This window comes from Vicia villosa, unplaced genomic scaffold (genome assembly GCF_029867415.1).
Source record: "Vicia villosa cultivar HV-30 ecotype Madison, WI unplaced genomic scaffold, Vvil1.0 ctg.000494F_1_1, whole genome shotgun sequence".
In the NCBI taxonomy this organism is placed as follows: Eukaryota; Viridiplantae; Streptophyta; class Magnoliopsida; order Fabales; family Fabaceae; genus Vicia; species Vicia villosa.
This window is the reverse complement of record NW_026705239.1, coordinates 88904-108971: the sequence shown is the minus strand read 5'-3', so window position 1 is coordinate 108971 and position 20068 is coordinate 88904. Positions and strand designations below refer to the sequence as shown.

Here is a 20068-nt window from a genome sequence, read left to right as displayed (position 1 = left end):
AACGGTACTGACACGATCAAATTTCAGAGGTCTAAGTCTATCATCACGAACGGTGTGGACACGATCACTGACCTTCCCAGTCTAATTCAGTCACTACGAACAGTGCTGACACGACAAGAGAATCTAATTCTATCATCACGAACGATGTAGACACGATTATCTCTCCAAGATCTAATTCGGTTACTACGAACGGTACTGACACGATCAACTATCAGAGATCTAATTCCGTCATCACGAACGGTGTGGACACGATCAACTGTTTCTAAAGTCTAATTCAGTTACTACGAACGGTGCTGACACGATAAGAGATCTAATTCTATCATCACGAACGGTGTAGACACGATCATCTTCCAAAGTTTAATTCAGTTACTACGAATGGTGCTGACACGACCAACTCTCCAAAAATCTAATTCATCTACTATACGATCAACATTCAAACAACTACTTCTCAAACACTTCAGTCTCGACATCTGGATGGCATCTTTAAGCCCATCTCCAACAAATATTCCTCAATACAAAAAAATTTTCAGCCTAACGTACGGCATTCCAGACATCTGAGGATGCAATTTGGATTAGTCTAACGCACGACTCATCCATCAACCTGACATACGGTTTTCTAGACATCTGAGGATGCAATTGAGAATAGTCTAACGCACGATTTATTCTTCGACCTAACGCACGGTTTTCCAGACTTCTGTTGATGCAAACTAGACCCAGTCTAACGTACGACTCAACCTAAGTCTATTCCTCAGAAACAGTCTAACGTACGACACATTCTGACTCTCAAGTATATCAAATCGGATGGCGTCTTTAAGCCCATCTCCGACAAAGGTCCCTACTTCAGCAAGGGCAAATTTCTTGGTATTCTAGTGTTCAATCCTCTTCTACCTTCAGATTCCGACAGGCGCACATGCCAGTCTACATCTTCAGATATAAGAAAATTGAACAGGGGCAGCTGTCATACCCCAAAATTTGCCCATCTTATTCTCCTATTCGAATACAAATCAAAGTACAAAAATTCTAAAACACCCCCATACGATCAAGATTAAGAAAGCTATGAAGGGTACAAGTTGGTCAAATCTCAGGAAATGCACAAGACCTAAATTGATCAATTATGGCTTGTTGGACTAATGGGCCTAAGTATTGGATTTCAAACATGAATATGACTTAAATAAAGGCCCATAATGACATTCACTTATTTTCATAAAATTTATCTATTTTATTTGGATTTTATCCATTTAAAATCTAAATAAATCAAATAAAATATGAAAATATTTGAATTAATTCATGGATATCTATTTTAATCATATAACAGGTCCATGAATCTTTTTTTTAATTTATTTTATTTTATGGTTTTATTTCTTTTATTTTTGAATTTATCTATTTAAATTCAAAATAAGTCAAATAAAAACACAAGATATTATATGATTAATTCTCACAAAATCATCCAATGGCCATAGTACGTGGAAAAAGAGCTTGGAATAGAATGAGACCAAAAAGGAAGCTTTATGTGCAAAAGTTCAAATCAAATTTTTAGCATGATTTGATTCAATTCTTTCCACTCTTGTTAAAACCTAAATCCACATCTTATATATAATACAAACTCAGACCACGAAAGGGAGTCGGTTGGACAAGGATTGGCAGCCAAGGGACCCTATACAAACTCACAAAACCGTGAGGTTCAAGTTTGGAGCAGCCGAGGATTTTGATCGGTTCCAGCCAAACAAAAGGTTCCAAAACCTTCCTTGATCTTCTCTGATTCGTTCCAAGCACTCCTGAATCGTTCCCACGCCCGGAATCACCATTAACAAGGCTTCGGTTTGCATAATTCTGTTATCTTTCGATTATGTTCATACATGCACTTTAAATGCATTTTGATTATGTAATCATGCTTAGAACATTGTCACGATGCTTTCTGGTTGGTTTAATTAGTGTTTAAGTGCAGGTGTAGAGATTCACCATTGTTAGGTTATTCGAGCTTTGAATTAGGGATACGGATTAGAGATAAAATCAACCGAAACCAAGGCTTCCAGCGGGTTTAGGAGGGCGAATATAGTCTATCTGGATCATTATTGTGTATGTGTGCGATGATTTGTTGCAGGTTCTACCATGGCCGTGGGCGGATACAAACGGAAGGGACGAAGGAATAGTGCTGCTGGGCGCGCAGGTTTTTTGCTTCAAATTTTAAGGGCGTTTTCTTTTATATATTACATGACGTTTGTTTGTTAGCATCAAAGGTACAGATGGTGTAGTGGTAAAGGAGGCCCGCCTTGAGGTCTTGATGCGCAGGGACACGGGATCGATCCCTGCCTCCTGCGTATTCTTGTTAATTTTTCTCTTGAGTTCTTTTGACTATAGATTCAGTGCATCAAGTCCACGCAAGACTACCGTGCAGCATCACGCATTGGCCGCTGGATTCCTGCCAGAGAAAGATCTGACACATCAGGATACATGGGAACACCATGGACACGTGAAGCATCAACACACAGAATTCCCAGCTGAGTTCTCATTTTATTTTTTTTTCTTTCAAATGTTTATAATTTTGTTTATTCAAAATATTTCTTTGAAAATCCTTTTCGAATTCAAAACTTGTTTTTCTAACAATCTCTTTTTCTTCATATAAAACTATATTTATTTTGGAAATTCTTATTTTGTAATCAAATTGTTAAATTGATTTAATTGATAATATTTATCTTCACTAAATTTAAATAATTAATTAATTATAGATGTTTTTATTAATCGATCAAAAATAAATATTAGGGTTAGAATATTTAATCAAAACCCTATTTTCTCTAATTTAATTAATTAGGTTGAAAACCAATGATTAATTAAATCGATTAATTTATTCTATTAACCGTGGTTAACTTGTGCCCGAATCAGGGTTTACGAGAATTAATCCTACACTAAAATTATTTCTTTTTTTTTCTGTGCCTTCTTTTCAGGATTGCTTTTTCAAATGCCTTCCGACTACGCGCCTGATTCAAAAACCCAAAGTTAAGTATTCTACTTAATTTAATGTTACTTTCTATTTGGTTTATTTTATATACGGGTTTGTTTCGCCTTCATATTTTGTCTGCCTTGTTTCTTTTCAGGGTTAACCTTAAAAGGCGCCCTATCAACCATATCAAATCAAATTCAAAAGCTAAGTATTATCTCGTATCTAATTCAAATAATCGTTTTTGTTTTATTTTGTTTCCTTAATAAATTAGGGATAAAATTAAATATCAATGAACTGCCTGTACACTCACGCCTTATTTGTTTCTTTGCTCATTCCTAATGGTCAGAGTCGATGCTTCTGGCAAACCCTTGCCCTCAACCCCGTCAGGCAAATGCCAAGCTAAGTACCTTCTCTCTATTTCACTTTTAATTTATCATTTTATTTTTCTTCGTGATTAATGAAGTTTGCCCTCGAACCTATAATGCACTCACCCTCGGTTTTCTATCTTTTCTTTCTCCTTTTCAGGTTTATCAATGGCCAAAGCTACGTTGTTGGTAACCCTAAACCTCATTTTATTTTATGCCTTTTATTATTATTACTTATGTCAAACCCTGATAAGGGATCCGCTGGTTACAATTTCCCGCCCCCTTTATTGCTTTATATTACTGCGTGGTTAGTAATCCTAGGGAGTGTAACTTTTGAATTGAACATAGAATCACTAAACTTACAAGATAATATATTTGAATATAATCACGTGATTGTTGCACACACGCACCCTTTTGGGGTAACCTCTCTGTTGCCTTGTTGCCTGTTGCCTTGTGTTTTTTTGCAGAATAAGCCAAGTCCCCTCGAATACGAGGATACCTCAGCCTGTTGCCTCGATAATTAAAAGGTCATACGACCCTAAATGATGCTGCCTTCGATACACAATTATGACCTCGACCCTCGGAAGTTGCCTACGGAAAAGGGCTGAGGTATCTTCTGGCTGCCTACGAAAAATGGCTTATTCTGATCCTTGCCTTAGACTACCTGCCCCTCTATGGCATGGGACAGTCTTATGGTAAAGGATACTTCGATGACCCTTCAACCTCCAAACGAAAGGCTTCCTGCCCTCTTATGGCAAGGATAGACCCTTTCATTCTGAAAGGCTAAAAGGAGACCTATCATCTGAATTTAAGGTAATTGCCCCTAATTGCCTTGCAATGCTCAAACTTTTATTATATTCTTTCTCATAATTTTTCAAAAGGGCAACGCTTATTCACAAGCTAAAGTCCCTATCTTTTTCATCTACTTTTTCTGAAAACGAGCAAGCAAAGCAATTAAGAGCCCATGGAAAACCATGGATGCAAAGGGTGCCTTACACCTTCCCTTTGCATAAATTACCCCCCGAACTCAGATTTCTTAAAAGGTTTTTTTTCTGTTTCTTTTTGCCTTTCTGAATATAGTTTGGATAAAATAAAAGTCGGTGGCGACTCTTGCTTACCGCGACATTTTCGATCGATAAAAAGTCAGTTCACCGTATTACATTGGGACACCGAACCAGGCATAAAAGCATAAAGGCTCGTGCCCACAAAAGATTTGAAGGAGGTCTAAATAGGCCCCCATGCCCATCAGGTTACGAAGATAGGCACTTCATTATCGGAGAGGGAGGAATGGGAATTAGTCGAACAACTCATTACGAATGTCGACTTATTTGTTTGGGCTCCCTCTAACATACCAGAGATAGCCACCAAAGTGGCGAGCTATCTCCTCGCCATCTACCCTTCTGCCAGACCTGTGGTGCAGAGGAAACAGAAAGTAGGCAAGGAGAAGATACTGCCATTAATGAAGAGGTAGGGAAACTATCTGACATCGTGTTCATTATTGAAGCAAAATACTCCATGTGATTGGCCAACGTGGTTCTAGTACAAGAGGAATATAACATGTTGTGCATGTGTGTATACTTCACCGATTTGAACGTCGCCTATCCTAACGATCCATATCCGCTGCCAAACATTGATCACCTTATTGATGGGTCGTCAGGCTACCAAGCTTCATGGGTGCATACTTTGGGTACAACCAGATTCAAATGGATTTCCTAGTTGCGCCCAAAATCGTCTTTATATTGATTCATAGCAACTATTACTACAATGTTATACCCTCCGGCCTCAAGAATGCTTGTGCCACCTACCAACGGCTCATGGACATTTTCTTCGGCCACCAAATAGGGCAAAGCCTATAGATCTATGTCAATGACTTGATAATTAAGACTATCAAAGGGCGCATCAATGTTGAAGATAGATAAAAAAATATTTGATGTTGACAGTGTACCGTAATATTTAATAGACTCTCAAGATCCAAATGTGTAAAATTCGCTAAAAAGATCAAATAGTTAAAGTTAAAAAATATAATACAGTCTATGGTGGACACTCAATCATATTGTCTCACCCAATACATTTAAATTTAAAAGTTAACATAATGGACTAAATTGACTAACATAATAACTTTCTGATTATGATTCAATCATATTTTATTGCTTTTATTTAGCAATATGTTTTAGTGATTTGTTTGACAGCTGCAAAGATCAAATTAGATTTAAATGGATATTTAAATTTGAATAATAAAAAATCATATATTTTTGTTAGAGAGATTTACGGAACAAATCATATCCAACTGATTGTGCAACTATTCTGGTTGAAATCAAATCAATCAAGGATAAAAGCCTAAAATACTTTGCTATATAAGGAGCTCAAAACATACACTAGGAAAAAGCAATACGTTGAAGATCTTTAGAGGGCTAGGGTTCATTTGAGTCTTTGTTATTGTTGTATGTACACCACGCTATGTTTCAATAACTTAACATAGGCGTAGGTTTTTCTAGTTGAGTTGTAAATCAATATTCGACATTGTTAATTGAAGTTGATCACTAGTGTTTAGTGATTGAGAGAAAGTGAAAGGAGTTCTCATATTTAGAGGGAGTCCTAAAAAAAGTCATTGGTTACTGTTATGAAGAGGCATGGAACAACATGGGCTTGTCGTTTCTATAAGACTAAATGCGCTAAACTACTAATAGTGAATTTTCTTTCTTAAGTTGGAAGCCAATTCTCCAGACGTAGGTGTAATTGCATCGAACTGGGTTACCAATTAGTGTATCTTTATTACTTTTATGCTTCCTCATCTAGTACTATTAACTCTGCAGTAGTTGTGTTATTACTGGCTTAAGAAGTCAAACCACTTTTCTGGGACATCGTGTTCAATATTTGTCCCCTCAGGAACAGAATTTCAATTGTCAAAACTAATCAGGTTACTTGCCATTGAAAAAAACATATAACATATCACTTATCATTGCTTATTGTCCATCATTCCTATTCACAAGAATGTTCCCCATCCTCCCAAATGTGACTTTGGTATTATCAATAAACCTAATGGCTCTTCTTAATTATTTATCTCCCTTGATAAATCAGTCTTTGTTCCTTGTCATGTGATTGATGCATCATGTGTCTCGATACCAAACCTTGGTCTTAACTAATTCCAAATTAGTACAACTTCATCATAGCCAGGGCCGACCCTGTGCAAGAGCAAGAGGCTCCACAGCACAGGGCCCCAAATTTTAGAGGGCCTCCAATTTTTAAAAAGTCCAATTTTTTTTGCATTAATATAAATAAATATATAAATTGTTATAAAAAAAATTCAATAAATCAAAAAAATGTTATAATAAAAATTAATTACAATTAAAAAATGAGATTGATCAAAGTCTAAATAATTATAATTAAATTTGTTTTATTAATACATAATTATTTTTTTATGTGTCATTTTTAATTATTATAATTATATTTTTTTAAAAAAAATTGGGCCCATTTTTTAAATTAGAACGGGGCCTTCTGTCTGATTGGGCCGGTCCTGATCATAGCTACTATTGCATGCATGTGTAAATTGTGCTTCTTCTTTGTTACTAGCACTTGATTCTTTATTAAAGAAGTAATCTCTCTCGAAACAATAGCCTTAAACTTCCTTCATATCAACTTTCTTTTTGAATTCTTTGTTGTGAGAAGTGTCATTCTTGCGTGTCTATCATTGATTCTTTGAATTCTCGCTTCCACGTCTTCTTCTTCTATTTATCTTTCCCTTTGTTGATCTTTAAGACATCTTCTTTCTTCTTATTAAAGAACTTGCATGTTTGTTTTGTGACTTTCTTAAAATTCCTCTACTTTAACCTTATCTTATGTGCTTTCAATGATGCTTAACTCTTATCGCATGAGATAAATGATAGCCATGTGGTTGGGACAAATAGAATTTATTTTTAACACCAAAAATTTATTTAAAACCATCTCTAGGTCAATTTATTTGAACATAATATATATATATATATATATATATATATATATATATATATATATATATATATATATATATATATATATATATATATATATATATATATATATATATATATATATATAAGTTCACGATAAAATTTCAGTAAAACTACTAAATTTTAGTTTAAATATTATTCTTCATATATTTTAGAATACAACATTATTTATTAAATAAATATAATCAACCTTGTTTAATTTTTTCTAATTGATGATAAATACATTTGTTTTAATCTTTGTTAAGACAATATTAATTATAAATAAAACGTCATTGATTTTAATTTCAAAGTCCATATTCTCATGTTTTGCACTTAGTAGACAGAACAAAAAACCTTGTATTCTATGACAATAAATCTCATCAAACAATGGTTACAATTAGGAACCACTCCTAATAACTCAAACATGTTTTGCACCATGACTAAACTCACTTCATTAACTCAAACAAAACCACAAATCACACCAACTCGACTGCAACGGCGACTGCTTCTTTCCCGGTGGTCATATCCGGTTAAAAGGCCGGGACCGGGACCGGTCATCTGAATTCACACTCAAGGGTCCAAATTTCATTCAGATCCTTGCTTTTTCATGTTCACCTACCTAAACTACCTATCAATAATTTACACAACCTCTTCATTCTACAATGACACTCATTACTCAACTACCTTTAATCAACTTTACCTATGACAACTCTTTTTTTATTATGCATTCCTTTTTCTTGCGGCTTAAGTAACTGAACTCTACACGTAAAACGACGCTTCCTTAACTAATTAAATGATTAGCCCCTCCAATTTGTTGTATCTGGAGCACAAACAGCTTCGACTGATAACCGCTTTATCACCCTCGGACACGGGTCTTGCCCAAAATTGCTGTTTGCTATAGTAACTACGCATCTTGACTTCCCTACGCATCTCTGTGAAACATATTCAACAACGAAACTAGTTAACCATGAGTATAATTCGAACGATCACTTAGTAAAAATCGATGTAGTAGATTATGGAATCATTTTGAGTATGGTAAAGTTCATACCTTTGCTAAAATGGCATAGGATGAAGGAGAATGACAAGCTCCTTGCTTGTAGTTTCCGCAAGCCCCAAGAGGAGTTCCGAAGCTTGCAAATTTAATGGAAGCGATGGTCTGGCCAGGGCTACATTGCAAGTGAACCTTTGGCGGGCGGAATTCTTCGGACTTACCGTAGCTGTCAATGTGCCAATTCTTAATAAATGGATGGTACTCTGATACATCAGCACAGACAGTGCTTAATGATCTCTTAACAAGTGAAATCTTTGAAGGATCTCCACCGAGTTCCTCGAAAATAACCAATAGGTTTTGAGTTGGCTTCAACCATGATCGAGGAACATGGTACCTGAAACATTTCATACGAAATGTGATACAATGTATTATGTCGGACCAATATTTTGAATCATATTTTGGCAGCGATTGCAGAAGCTAAAAAGTTAGCAATACTTACCATCGTTGGGTCGTTTGGCCGCAACCGACCTGGCACTTTTGAGGTCTAAACTGCCCGGCATAGTTACAATCATTATTGCAATTACCAACAGCAAATGAAGTCCAGTATCTTCCAATACTCACACCATTAATCCATATTTGACCTTTTCCCATACCCTCCATATCCAATGCTAATGGCTCATCTCCTTCAGGTGCGTCGAAATTAGTCTGCACAATATACAGATAAACTTCATCTATTTTTTAGGCAAATACTTTGTTTCCGGTCAAACTCGAGCGCATTTTTATTCTTTAATTTCTTACCTTGTGCCATGTCAATGGTTGATTTCTTTGCACAACAATTGCTGATTGCATCCACTCAACAGACGAGATACTATTCGGAGATGCAAGATTCATGGCCTCTCCTTTCAGTCCAACCTGTTTATAACCATTTTCGCAATAAGATTTTCTTCTTGATGTCTGTGTAACTTAAGTAAGTATCTAATGTAAGAATATGCAACCTGATAAGTCCATTTCTGATGCGACAAGTCCCAGTTTCCTTGGTCAAGTCCGTGGATTGCGACCGGACCTAGGATTCCTGTGCTCCATGACTCAAAATGTACTCCCACATTCTTTGACAACAAAATGTAGAAAAACATTTAGTCAATAATTGTAATCAAGACTCATGAGCAGACAAAGAATGATTTGGAAAGTAAAAAAGGAATCAAAACTTACAGGAAGTCCGATTGCAACGCTGAGAAGAGCTATTCTGTTTGTTCCAGCACGAAGGTTTACTTTGCCGATATGCATGAATCTTCTATACTCCCTCGTTCCATAGGTAGAACCTGGTTTAAATCATGAAGCATGTTTACCTTTCGTAATCAGCTAGAAATAGGTATTAAACAGAATGCAAGTAAATTTACATACTGGAAAGTTGACCGTTGATGAAAACATGAACAGCATGGCCTGTGGACTGAACGATAAGAGTCGGGAGTTCGCCTCCATGTAGAAACGATTCAGATGAACCTATATCAACACTGAAGAAAGATAGACATGAAATGATTTTCAAAACCCTGTAATGAGTTATAAGGTTAAAGAATTCCGAGGGAAAAGATATTCGGGCTTACCTAGTTGTATACCAAAGATAATCAGTTGCATCTCGCGTTACGTTTACTTGTTCCAAAAGACCAGGAACAGTGAGTGTGGAGCTATCATCCAAAGAAGAAACATCTTCATCAAAACTCTGCCACGAGAACATCTGAGTATTTGTCGGTAACATTTGCATTTGAGATGTTTGCACTCCAACCTAAAATAACGAGTTTTAATTATTAAAACAATGTTGAATGGCCACTTCAAAGGTGAAGAAATTGTATCGGATATTTTACGTACTTTTGCTGTATTGAAGACAGCATTTCTACAATCCGGGAGAATGCTGACGGACCAAGGAGGTAAGTTATAATGCATATTGTTAAACAACACTGTAGCAGCGGATTTTGAATCGTAGTTTGAGAGAAAAGCAGAACAATCTCCAGATTCCGTAGAGTATACATGAGCCTGGAAAAGTTATGTATGTTATAATAGGATGGTAAATAAGCTAAACACAAGCAGATAGCAAAATAACTTTGAATTGAGTTAAGAACCTGTTGGGAGCTCCCTAATGAAGTAACGATTGGGTCGGTTGAAACCAAAGCTCGCTCGCACATCTTGATAGCTCTATGAAGCTCCTTTAGATGACCATATTTTGGCTGCCTAATCAAACCTGCATTGTTTAAGAACAGAATACAAAGCTATTTAGCTAATCATCAATAATATCGTTTGAGATACAGTTTCGATATTGAATTCTCACCATATTCATCTAGTGGAGCATCATAGTCATAACTAGTAGCGACGAAAGGGCCTCCTGCGGTTCGTCCAAAATTGGTTCCTCCATGATACTACAAGTAAATGCAAGACAAGTCAGGCAAGTTACACTTATAATAGTACGTGCAAGCATTTTTTTGAAGTCAGTTTCAAACAAAGCTATAACCAACCATGTAGTAGTTTACAAATGACCCTCCTCTAGTTACAAATCGCGCAACCGCAAATGCCAAATCTTGGACAGGTCTTTTATGAATCGGACCTCCAAATTCTGTAAACCTACACATTTAACATGAAAAAAAAAGTTATGCAGGATATTCATTTCATTATTTTTTCAATCTTTAGTGTCATGTGGTGATGATGAAATAGCTTACCATCCACTCCAAGCTTCAGTCCACATTGTAGGTTTGTACGGTCTATTTGGAGTAAACTTGTCGCAATAGAAGCCATTACATGTGTTAATCTGTTACCACATAAACAAAACAGATTCGTTTAGCGCACACATTAATTAGTTACAAGTTACAACCGATCACAACTCGCCAACACAATAAAAAATTACATAACTGCATTAAAACAATAGAATAATAACCAAGTGGAATCATAGGAATGTGTTTAATTTCATTTTATTACACAAATTTCAAGATGAAGACTGAGATTTGTTTACTCACCACTGGATCTGGTGCATCATCTTCCTTACACATCAGCCAAGGGACTCCAGTTCCCATCTCTACCGCCATTTTTGCTGCCCAATTCATATAGCTTTGGCCAGCAGCTCCCTGTATCTTACCCTGTGGCCCATACTCATTCTCAATCTAAAACAACACATTGTCAAAACATCATTATTATCATCAGATCTATATTGACAAATTTCAAATTGGATCCTCAGCAACTGACTTTATGGTGCAACTGACTTTAGACCAACTACACCATAAAGCCTGTTGTCGAGGATCCGGACTCGAGAAGTTTTAAGTCATTACTAATAAAGAGAATAACTCCAAAATAATTCACCTGAGAGAGAATGATAGGGCCACCCTGTGATTCAAAGAGCTGCTCACTCTTCATCAATCCCACAATCTTCTCAGTAAACCTTTGCATCTCCCTCTGCAACAAAATTTGTAGGTCATATCAAAATCTAACAAAAAAAAAAAAATTCTAACATACAATAATTATGTAAATAAAAAATGAAAACCTTGAAGGGTTCATTGTCTGTTCTAAAGCTTATGCCAGGAACATACTTCAACCAAACCGGAAAACCTCTAAAAAAAAAAAAAAACTCATAATCACAATCAATTCACAACATAATCTCAAAATAAAAAATCCAGATAACAAATGGAAGGTACCCGAAATTCCATTCGGCACAAACATAAGGACCAATGCGAAGATTAGCATAGAGTCCAGCTTTCTGAATTGTCTTAATGAATTTCACAAGATCATATCTTCCTTCAAAATTGTACTAAAATTGAATTACATGCAAAAACAAAAGATGAAATCAGACAAGAAAGAAACTAAAAAAACATAACATAACATAACATAAGAAAGGAAACAAAGAATTATAGTACATTGTTTGGAGAAGGTTCATGAACATTCCAGAAAACATAAGTTTCAATGACATCAAGACCACCTTGTTTAGCCTTGAAAATCAGAACTTCCCACATCTAGAGATTACAAAAAAGAAAGAAAATGAGAAAGTATTGTGAATGAATTGAAGAAGAAATGTAATAATGATATGTTACATCAGGTGTGCTTCTGGGATAATGTATAGAGCCAGAGAAGAGGATTCGTCTTTGTCCATTGATGAGGATGGATTTTCTGTCATAGGTGACAGTAGAGTTGATGAGTTGAGAGATTGAGGAGAAAAGGAAGAGGAATGTGAAGAGGCATTTGGAAAACGAGGTTGTTTCCATTGATGATGGACGGTGGAGTAAAGAGAGTGATGTTGTTGTAAGAGATGATAGGTAACTGATTTATAAGTGTAGTGTGAGTGAGAGTTACTAGTAGAGAGAGAGAGAGAGTAAAATGGCATGTGAGTGTAATAAAAAGTGAAAACAAAATGAGTACAAGGACAAGATAGTTTATTTGTCATACTAAAAATGTTAACGGTTATTCATGATTATAAGTTTATAACGACAAGTATTCATCAATACGTGTTCGGTTATTAACATCACGAGACACCAATTCATCAATTGTCTTATTAAAAAATGTTAGCTATAAAATTTAAATTAAAAAATGAGAAAAAGGGTGATGCACTGACAGTGTAAAATATTTTTACACTGTCAACCAATCACCACCCATGTATCTAATTAAACTATTTTTTAATTTAAAAAATACTTAATGACATGACACATTTATTATTTTCTATTGGATGACAGTGCACTACCTTTTAACTCTTAAAAAATATATATTTTTTTTAGCATTTTTTTTTAAATTCAGTTAGATTCAATTTTAATTTCAATTCGATTTAATTTTTTTTTTTAACAAGATTTTCTATCTATCATTACTGATAACCGGATCAATCCTAACAACCAAATAATCATGTCTTATTATAAGGTCAATCTACTAAAAAGATGACACATTAGTCGGAGCTTGATTTGCAAACCAGATCTAAATCTCAATGTTTGTAAGGAATCACAATCTAAATTTGTTGAAAATTCAAAACGTAATTCTTGTTTACTATTTTTATCAAAAACCGCTGATAATTCAAACATTAACTAATTATAAAATAAAAACTCGTTTAATAAGTCAAACCAACATTTTCATGATACATTTATAAAATAATTTTGTAAAATTATTAGATTTAATATAAATTCACATTGATGGAATTTTATTCCTTTTAAAAACAAATTTAAAGAAGCCCCGGACCAAGACATTAAATTAAAGCCTAGCTTTTTTGGTCAATTTATTTCGAGCATTAAAGGAACACCAAACTCTTGCCTCTTCTTTCTTTTTTGTTTTCAGTTTTCACTTTATACCTATCATCACCAAAAGTAATAAATGACTTAATAACTTTGATTTTTCCTTTTCTTTTATTCTTTAAAAAAAATATTAATAGCGAGTTTCCTGCTAAATATTATAATTACTAACACTAGTACAAAAATATCAATATAATTTTAAAATTTACACACAATATACGAAAAACGGGTGTAAATTAAAAATGCGGTGGCAATTTTGTAAATAATATATCATTTTAAACATTATCAGGTGATAATTTACACCCTATTTTCTAAAAACGGGTTTAAATTAAAAATATTATTATAATCAAAGTTCAATTACTCCCTTTAAACAAAAAATGGGTGTAAATTTATATGAAAAAAATTGTTTAAATTTATAACTCAAAATATATAATCTATATAGCATTTTAATAAATAATTTAAATATTATTAATAAATTAAAGAATGAATATTAATGGATCTAAATTTATTAGGTGAATAAAATAGTTTAAACATTATACAAAAACTCTTTATTAGGTGAAACATTATACTTTAAACATAATTCTTTAAATTTATTAATATAATAAAATACTTTCTCTATTTTCTATTCAACTCTTTTTTTTTTTTGGTTCAACTCTTTTACGGAACTCATTTTCAACTATTTCAGAAAACCCATTTTTAATCTAACTCTGTTCCATTCATGCATTTCGCGCGCTGCTTCAGGCCATGGCAATTTCGGAATTCAGCGAGTTTGATTGGAAAAGAGGTTGATTTTGGATTTCTGCGAAGTTTGATTTCTCTAAACCACACTACAATACCCTTGCAGTGACACACCGTTCCCTCACTTAAAAACGAAGATCTCTTCTTCGCTCACTCTCATTTCACCAAAACGTTTACGACAACGAAGCTGAGGGGAAACTATTGCAGTGACGACAACGAAGCTGAGAAGAAATTATTGCAGTGACGACACCGAAGCTGAGAGGAAACCATTTCACAGTGACGACAACGAAGCTTAAAATCTGGTATCGATCTCGATTCCATTCTCAATTTTCTACGGCTGATCTATGGCTGTTAACGATCATGCATATTCAATTTACACAGCGAAGTTAGGGTTTAATTGATTTGTATTCATTTGCAGATAACTGAATCGTGATCATGTGGGGGAGATTTTCCTTTTCCTCTCTCCTTGTTAAAGATTCTACACACGCCACATGTTTGTTACTTTGCTGGTTTTTTCATCTTTCTCACCAGTTTGGAAGCATAGTTAATGTCCATGAACTTGATGAATATGCTAGTATGAGAATGGTTTAGTATTGAATCTCATACATGTTTCCATTTCACCGATTCAAGATACTGTTATTCTTTATCTGCAGGTTCATGCTTTGCAAGATTGGATAATATTTTGTTAAACAATAAAAGTGGAGAAGACGAAGTGAACGGTGTCTCCGATACTCTTTCCAAAGAATCTCAACCTAAAGGTTTATCAGCTGTAATTCCTGGATGGTTCTCTGAAATCAGCCCAATGTGGCCAGGTTCGTTTTCTCTCAATTTTCACTGTTTGTTACTCAATTATTCAATTATCACTCCCAATTTTAAGCTTGTTGTTTTTGTCGTCATGGAAACTAGAATTTAGGTTTTCCTGTTACTTTTTGTTGTTTATTGTGTTTTGGGCTTTATTTTTTACACTTGATTGTTTTTATGTATTATTTGTGATTTGCATAGAATCTTACTTTATGATATCGTGAAAGTATTCATTCATTCTCTGTGGTCCTGTTCTGATTATGATTGTGTTTTTAGGTTCTGTTATGATTATGTTTTTAATGTCTGTTATTTATGATATGGTTATGATTATGCATCTAAGAAATTTCGTATTAGAAATACACGCACTCTGTACAATAGTTTTATAATAGCTCAGAAAACTTGTACCTGTCTTCGGTAAAAAATACTCATGAATTTGGCTTCGTTTTTGCAGGGGAGGCACATTCCTTGAAAGTGGAAAAAGTTTTGTTTCAAGGAAAGTCTGATTATCAGGATGTTATGGTCTTCCAGGTACATGTTAGCTTCAGTTAAATTTGAAACTGTAATACCCCTGTGGTCTGATTTTTATTTACGACGTATGCTTTCGATTTGCAGTCAGCAACATACGGCAAGGTTCTTATTTTGGATGGAGTCATTCAGCTCACAGAAAGAGATGAGTGTGCTTACCAAGAGATGATCACTCATCTTCCTCTTTGCTCTATTCCAAACCCCAAAAAGGTATTTTAAACTTTAAATCCCTCTAGGAATTTAGTATATGTCTAGTTTGCCTGTATGGTATTAAAGGCGTTGTATATAGTTTTTAGTTTGATCATTATATGAATGTGGCTTAGAAGAATTTGAGAATGAAATGCTTGTTTTGTTTACATAGAATGTTAATGTGCCCAACACCGTGCCGGCTCCTGCTGCACAATTGGTTACATTAGTTTATATACAGTATTTTTTTTACATTTAAAGTTGTTTTGGCCTTTCTTGAGAAGAGCGCAGACTGTTATGGTGTTGTCAATCGCAGATTAAAGGAAATTTTCGTAGTTGAAATTCTGCTATGAGCCTATGCTACAGCCTTCTAGCATTGAAATTCAATTTAGTAATTAACTGCTGGATAAGATCAATAGAACTCTTTGTTACAATAATTCATCCATATAATCGAGCACACAAAGAGAGTGCTGCTGACTGTCATCTACAGTAAAGAGTAAAAGGTCACGTTTGCTTGATTTAAAACAAAAGCTCAGTGGCTAATAATGATTTTGAAGTATTACTTTTCACCTAAAAAAAAAAATCAAAATTCAGCAGTGCAGACCCAAGTCTTTCAAATCAGCCCTTGGGAGCCCATTTCAGTTCACTGGGAGCTTAATTCAACTCATTATCAAAGATATTAGTTATCATGAGTTTGAATGTAAGCCTCGTCATCTAGTTTAAATCGACATTTATTTAAATCCCGTTGATGGATATGCTATCCATTAGTGAGAGCTAAAGTGTGTATTGTTCTGGTTGTAACTTCTTTCGCCATAGGATATTGTTCTGGTTGTAACAGTGCTGAAACTTTGCAAAGCTTGTTGAGCTTGATAGGAAACAATTCTATTCTCATACAAAGGGTCACCGTAGTAAGGATGATGGAGCATAATAATACGGTGCATGCCAGGTATTCTGGCATGGTTGAAATGACAGTGGAAAACTTGAGAATTGCTGTGAATTGCTGTGAATGCCGTGAAATGTGAGTCTTCACTACGCTAATGTCAGAACTCACGTTATCATCAATCATTATTTCATTTCTTTATTCAATTTCTATTTTTATTCTTTTTTAACATCTTCAATACTTAACTAGGGTTTTGTAATAGTAGTTCTAAATTATCACTGTTTGTTATGGTTAGGGTTATGTGATTCTGATTACTGTCATTGTAAGGAAGATACTATACTCTATACTATTATTTTATTGTTATACTCTATACTATTATTTTATTGTTGATTGTTGATTCTTGATGTTTTCAGGTTATGATGTCAAGAGAGATTGATGAATTAGATAAGATTATTGTTTTGTAGTGATTCGGTTTCGCGAATGGCAAGAGACCTGTTAGATTTGTTCTCCATGAAAACCTGGAGGTGTTCTTGGTCTCTTGCCGCGACGATTGCTTCGGTTTTGGCATTGGCTTCTGTAGTTCATTTGTTCTTGTTTCCGTTGACGCCGTCTTTAGATTATTTTAAGTTAGCTTCAAATTCATGTGTTTCGAGTAATGCATCGGTGGAGTTGTTTAGTAAGCGTGGTTGGGATGAACCTGCGATTGATTTGAAGATTCGGTTCCCGGGTGATTTGCACGGTTCGGTTGCTTATAAGGGTGCGCCGTGGAAGGATGAGATTGGTCGGTGGCTTGCAGGTTGTGATTCTGTTACAAAGGAAATCAACGTTTCTGAGGTGAGACAAGTGATTTTCCAAGTTGTTATTTCAGAAATTTATGGTGAAGTTTTATGATTGTTATTGGCATTGAGTTAATTTGTGGTTACCAAAAGTGAAATTTCTCTGCTTTGTAACATGAATGGTTACAGATAATAGGTGGAAATGAGTGCAAAAATGACTGCAGTGGTCTGGGAGTTTGTAATCAAGAGTTGGGACAATGTCGATGCTTTCATGGTTATGCTGGTTAGTTCTGTTCCCTCCTACATTCATTTTATTGACTAGGTACATAATGCTTGATTAGAAGATGCAAATAGTAGAAGATAACTCATTTGTTAAAACTTGTAGTTCTAGCTTTCACATATAGTTTATCATCTCTCTTAATACAGCGGTGATCATATCTACTATTTCTCCCAAGGGCTGATTTGAAAAACTTGAGAACCTTAGAATTGTTGAAGGCAAAGCTTAAATCAGAGTCTTCAAAATCTCTGTTACTAGACCCGTCCATCACAATTAAATTGGTGTTGTTGTTGATAGTGTTCATATTGTGATTGATAAAAGGACACACAGAGAAATTTCTCGCAAAGAAGAACAACGAAAATGAGTTGCAAAAGATATAATTCTAAACTATGAGAATGGGATATATATATAGATATGAGAATGAGAAGGCAATTGCATGCATTTAAAATTTAATCTTGTTTATTCATATACAGCGAATTAAACCATTGTTATAAAGTATTTCTACGTATAAGGTATTTGTTATTTTCCATTTTTATTTTTATGCTATTTTGAAGATTTCTAACAATTTTGGATAATACAAATAAGGATAGTAGTTCTTTTTTCCATTTTTATTTCTTAGAATCCTTCGAATTTGTACACTATACACCAATTCACATAACTAAATTTCTATGTTCTAATTTAATTTTGTTTTTTCTTTTAATGTTATATTATAATTATGTATAACTAAATATGGCAATTGTATAATAGTTCTGATGTGTTTTCTTTCCATTCTCTTATTGTTAGGAATTGTAAGAGTAATTACATGGTCAATATTCAAATATAGTTTTAAGTTACATCATTGAAAAAGCTAACACCTTTTTTCTGAAATAGAAAAACATAACAAAATACATTTGTTTCTATTATGCAGAGAACAATGAAGCTCATCTTGCTTTGGGGACTACCCTGTTTCATAGCGGAATGTGCATACAAGATATGATCAGCTTTGAAGGTACAATAACGCTAATAATGTTTTTATTTTATTTTTATTTTTATTTTTATAATAATTGAAAATGATGGTGTACATTAACTTTGGTTGTTGGTTGTAGATGTATTGAAGGAGTTTACTTCTAAGAAATGCGGTAAACTTGGGAAATTGCTTAAGGAAAGTGGTAATCATGGGGTTCAGATGAAACACAAAGATTCTAGAGCACCGAAGCTAACCGTCAAGCATGGCGTAAAATTATATATGAAAAAAGTGTTATGACTTAGTTAAAATATAATTTTTATGTGTATGATTTTATAATACTTGAAATATTATGACTGTCCATGATTTTGTATATTTTTTGGTTAATATTAAAAATATTTTGACTTAGTTAAAATATGATTTTTATGCGTATGATTTTATAGTATTTACAATATTATGACTGAAAATAAAATATAACTAAATGGTGTTTATGAAATAGGGTGTAAATAGATATAATTGTTCATTTATAAATGGCGTATTTACATCCGATTTTTACTAAAATAGGGGGTAATTAAGAACATATTTACACCCGATTTTTATTAAATAGGGTGTAATTAAAACATAATTAAGCTCAATTACACCCGATTTTTATTAAAAAGGGTGTAATTAAAACGTAATTAAGCCCAATCACACCCGATTTTTATTAAAATAGGGTGTAATTAAAATGTAATTAAGTCCAATTACACCCGATTTTTATTAAAACAGGGTGTAATTAAAACGTAATTACGCTCAATTACACCCGATTTTTATTAAAACAGGGTGTAATTAAAAACGTAATTACGCCCAACTACGCCCGATTTTTATTAAAACAGGGTGTAATTAAAAACGTAATTACACCCGATTTTTGATAAAACAGGGTGTAATTAAAAACGTAATTACACCCGATTTTTGATAAAACAGGGTGTAATTAAAAACGTAATTACGCCCAATTACACCCGATTTTTGTTAAAAATAACGGGTGTAAATTCGTTAGACATTTCTCACCCTGTGGATATACACCCGATTTTTATTAAAAATAATGGGTGTAAATTTAATAAAAAATGGGTGTAAATTAACATTTTTGTACTAGTGTAATAGCGGTTTTCTTACTTTAAAAGCATAAGGTTTATATCCGAGTCCTTGTCAATGGAAAATGATCTATATATACTAGAGCCAAAAAAATCATATGGGTGAGAAACAAGAAAAATTAAATTAGAAAAACTATTTTTTTTTAGAAAAATATAATAAAAAAGTTATCAAGTTAAATATCTATATGTTTAAAATATTTGTTATTAGAGAAAAATTTAAATAATTAATTTATTGTAAGTATTTAAGTTAAATGGTCGCAAGACATATTTAATCCAAAAAATGCTACTCTTAATTTTTCACATGTAATCATGTTAA

The 20068-nt window shown here is 33.9% G+C and overlaps 3 protein-coding genes across 3 annotated transcripts; 2 read left to right on the top strand and 1 right to left on the bottom strand.

Annotated features, from left to right (window-relative positions):
* Positions 1-7605: 7605 nt before the first annotated feature.
* Positions 7606-12597, bottom strand: LOC131628980 (beta-galactosidase 3-like). The gene is made up of 19 exons (XM_058899780.1): positions 12324-12597; positions 12150-12245; positions 11931-12043; positions 11780-11846; positions 11599-11691; positions 11259-11402; positions 10965-11053; positions 10764-10869; positions 10580-10667; positions 10374-10492; positions 10123-10287; positions 9861-10039; positions 9661-9770; positions 9469-9578; positions 9255-9365; positions 9058-9171; positions 8759-8964; positions 8317-8653; positions 7606-8200 (listed from the first exon to the last, which is right to left on the bottom strand). Exons 1-19 carry the CDS (start codon positions 12492-12494, stop codon positions 8066-8068), a joined length of 2553 nt encoding a protein of 850 aa, XP_058755763.1. The 5' UTR covers positions 12495-12597; the 3' UTR covers positions 7606-8065.
* Positions 12598-14790: 2193 nt separating this feature from the next.
* Positions 14791-17049, top strand: LOC131628995 (spermidine synthase 2-like). Its single transcript, XM_058899797.1, has 7 exons — positions 14791-14807; positions 14868-15049; positions 15490-15566; positions 15651-15773; positions 15925-15989; positions 16588-16767; positions 17043-17049. The coding sequence occupies exons 1-7, from the start codon at positions 14791-14793 to the stop codon at positions 17047-17049; spliced, it is 651 nt and encodes a 216-aa protein (XP_058755780.1).
* LOC131628994 (uncharacterized) lies at positions 17049-19787 on the top strand. The gene is made up of 5 exons (XM_058899796.1): positions 17049-17463; positions 17595-17688; positions 18590-18670; positions 18768-18893; positions 19783-19787. The coding sequence occupies exons 1-5, from the start codon at positions 17110-17112 to the stop codon at positions 19785-19787; spliced, it is 660 nt and encodes a 219-aa protein (XP_058755779.1). The 5' UTR covers positions 17049-17109.
* Positions 19788-20068: the final 281 nt, after the last annotated feature.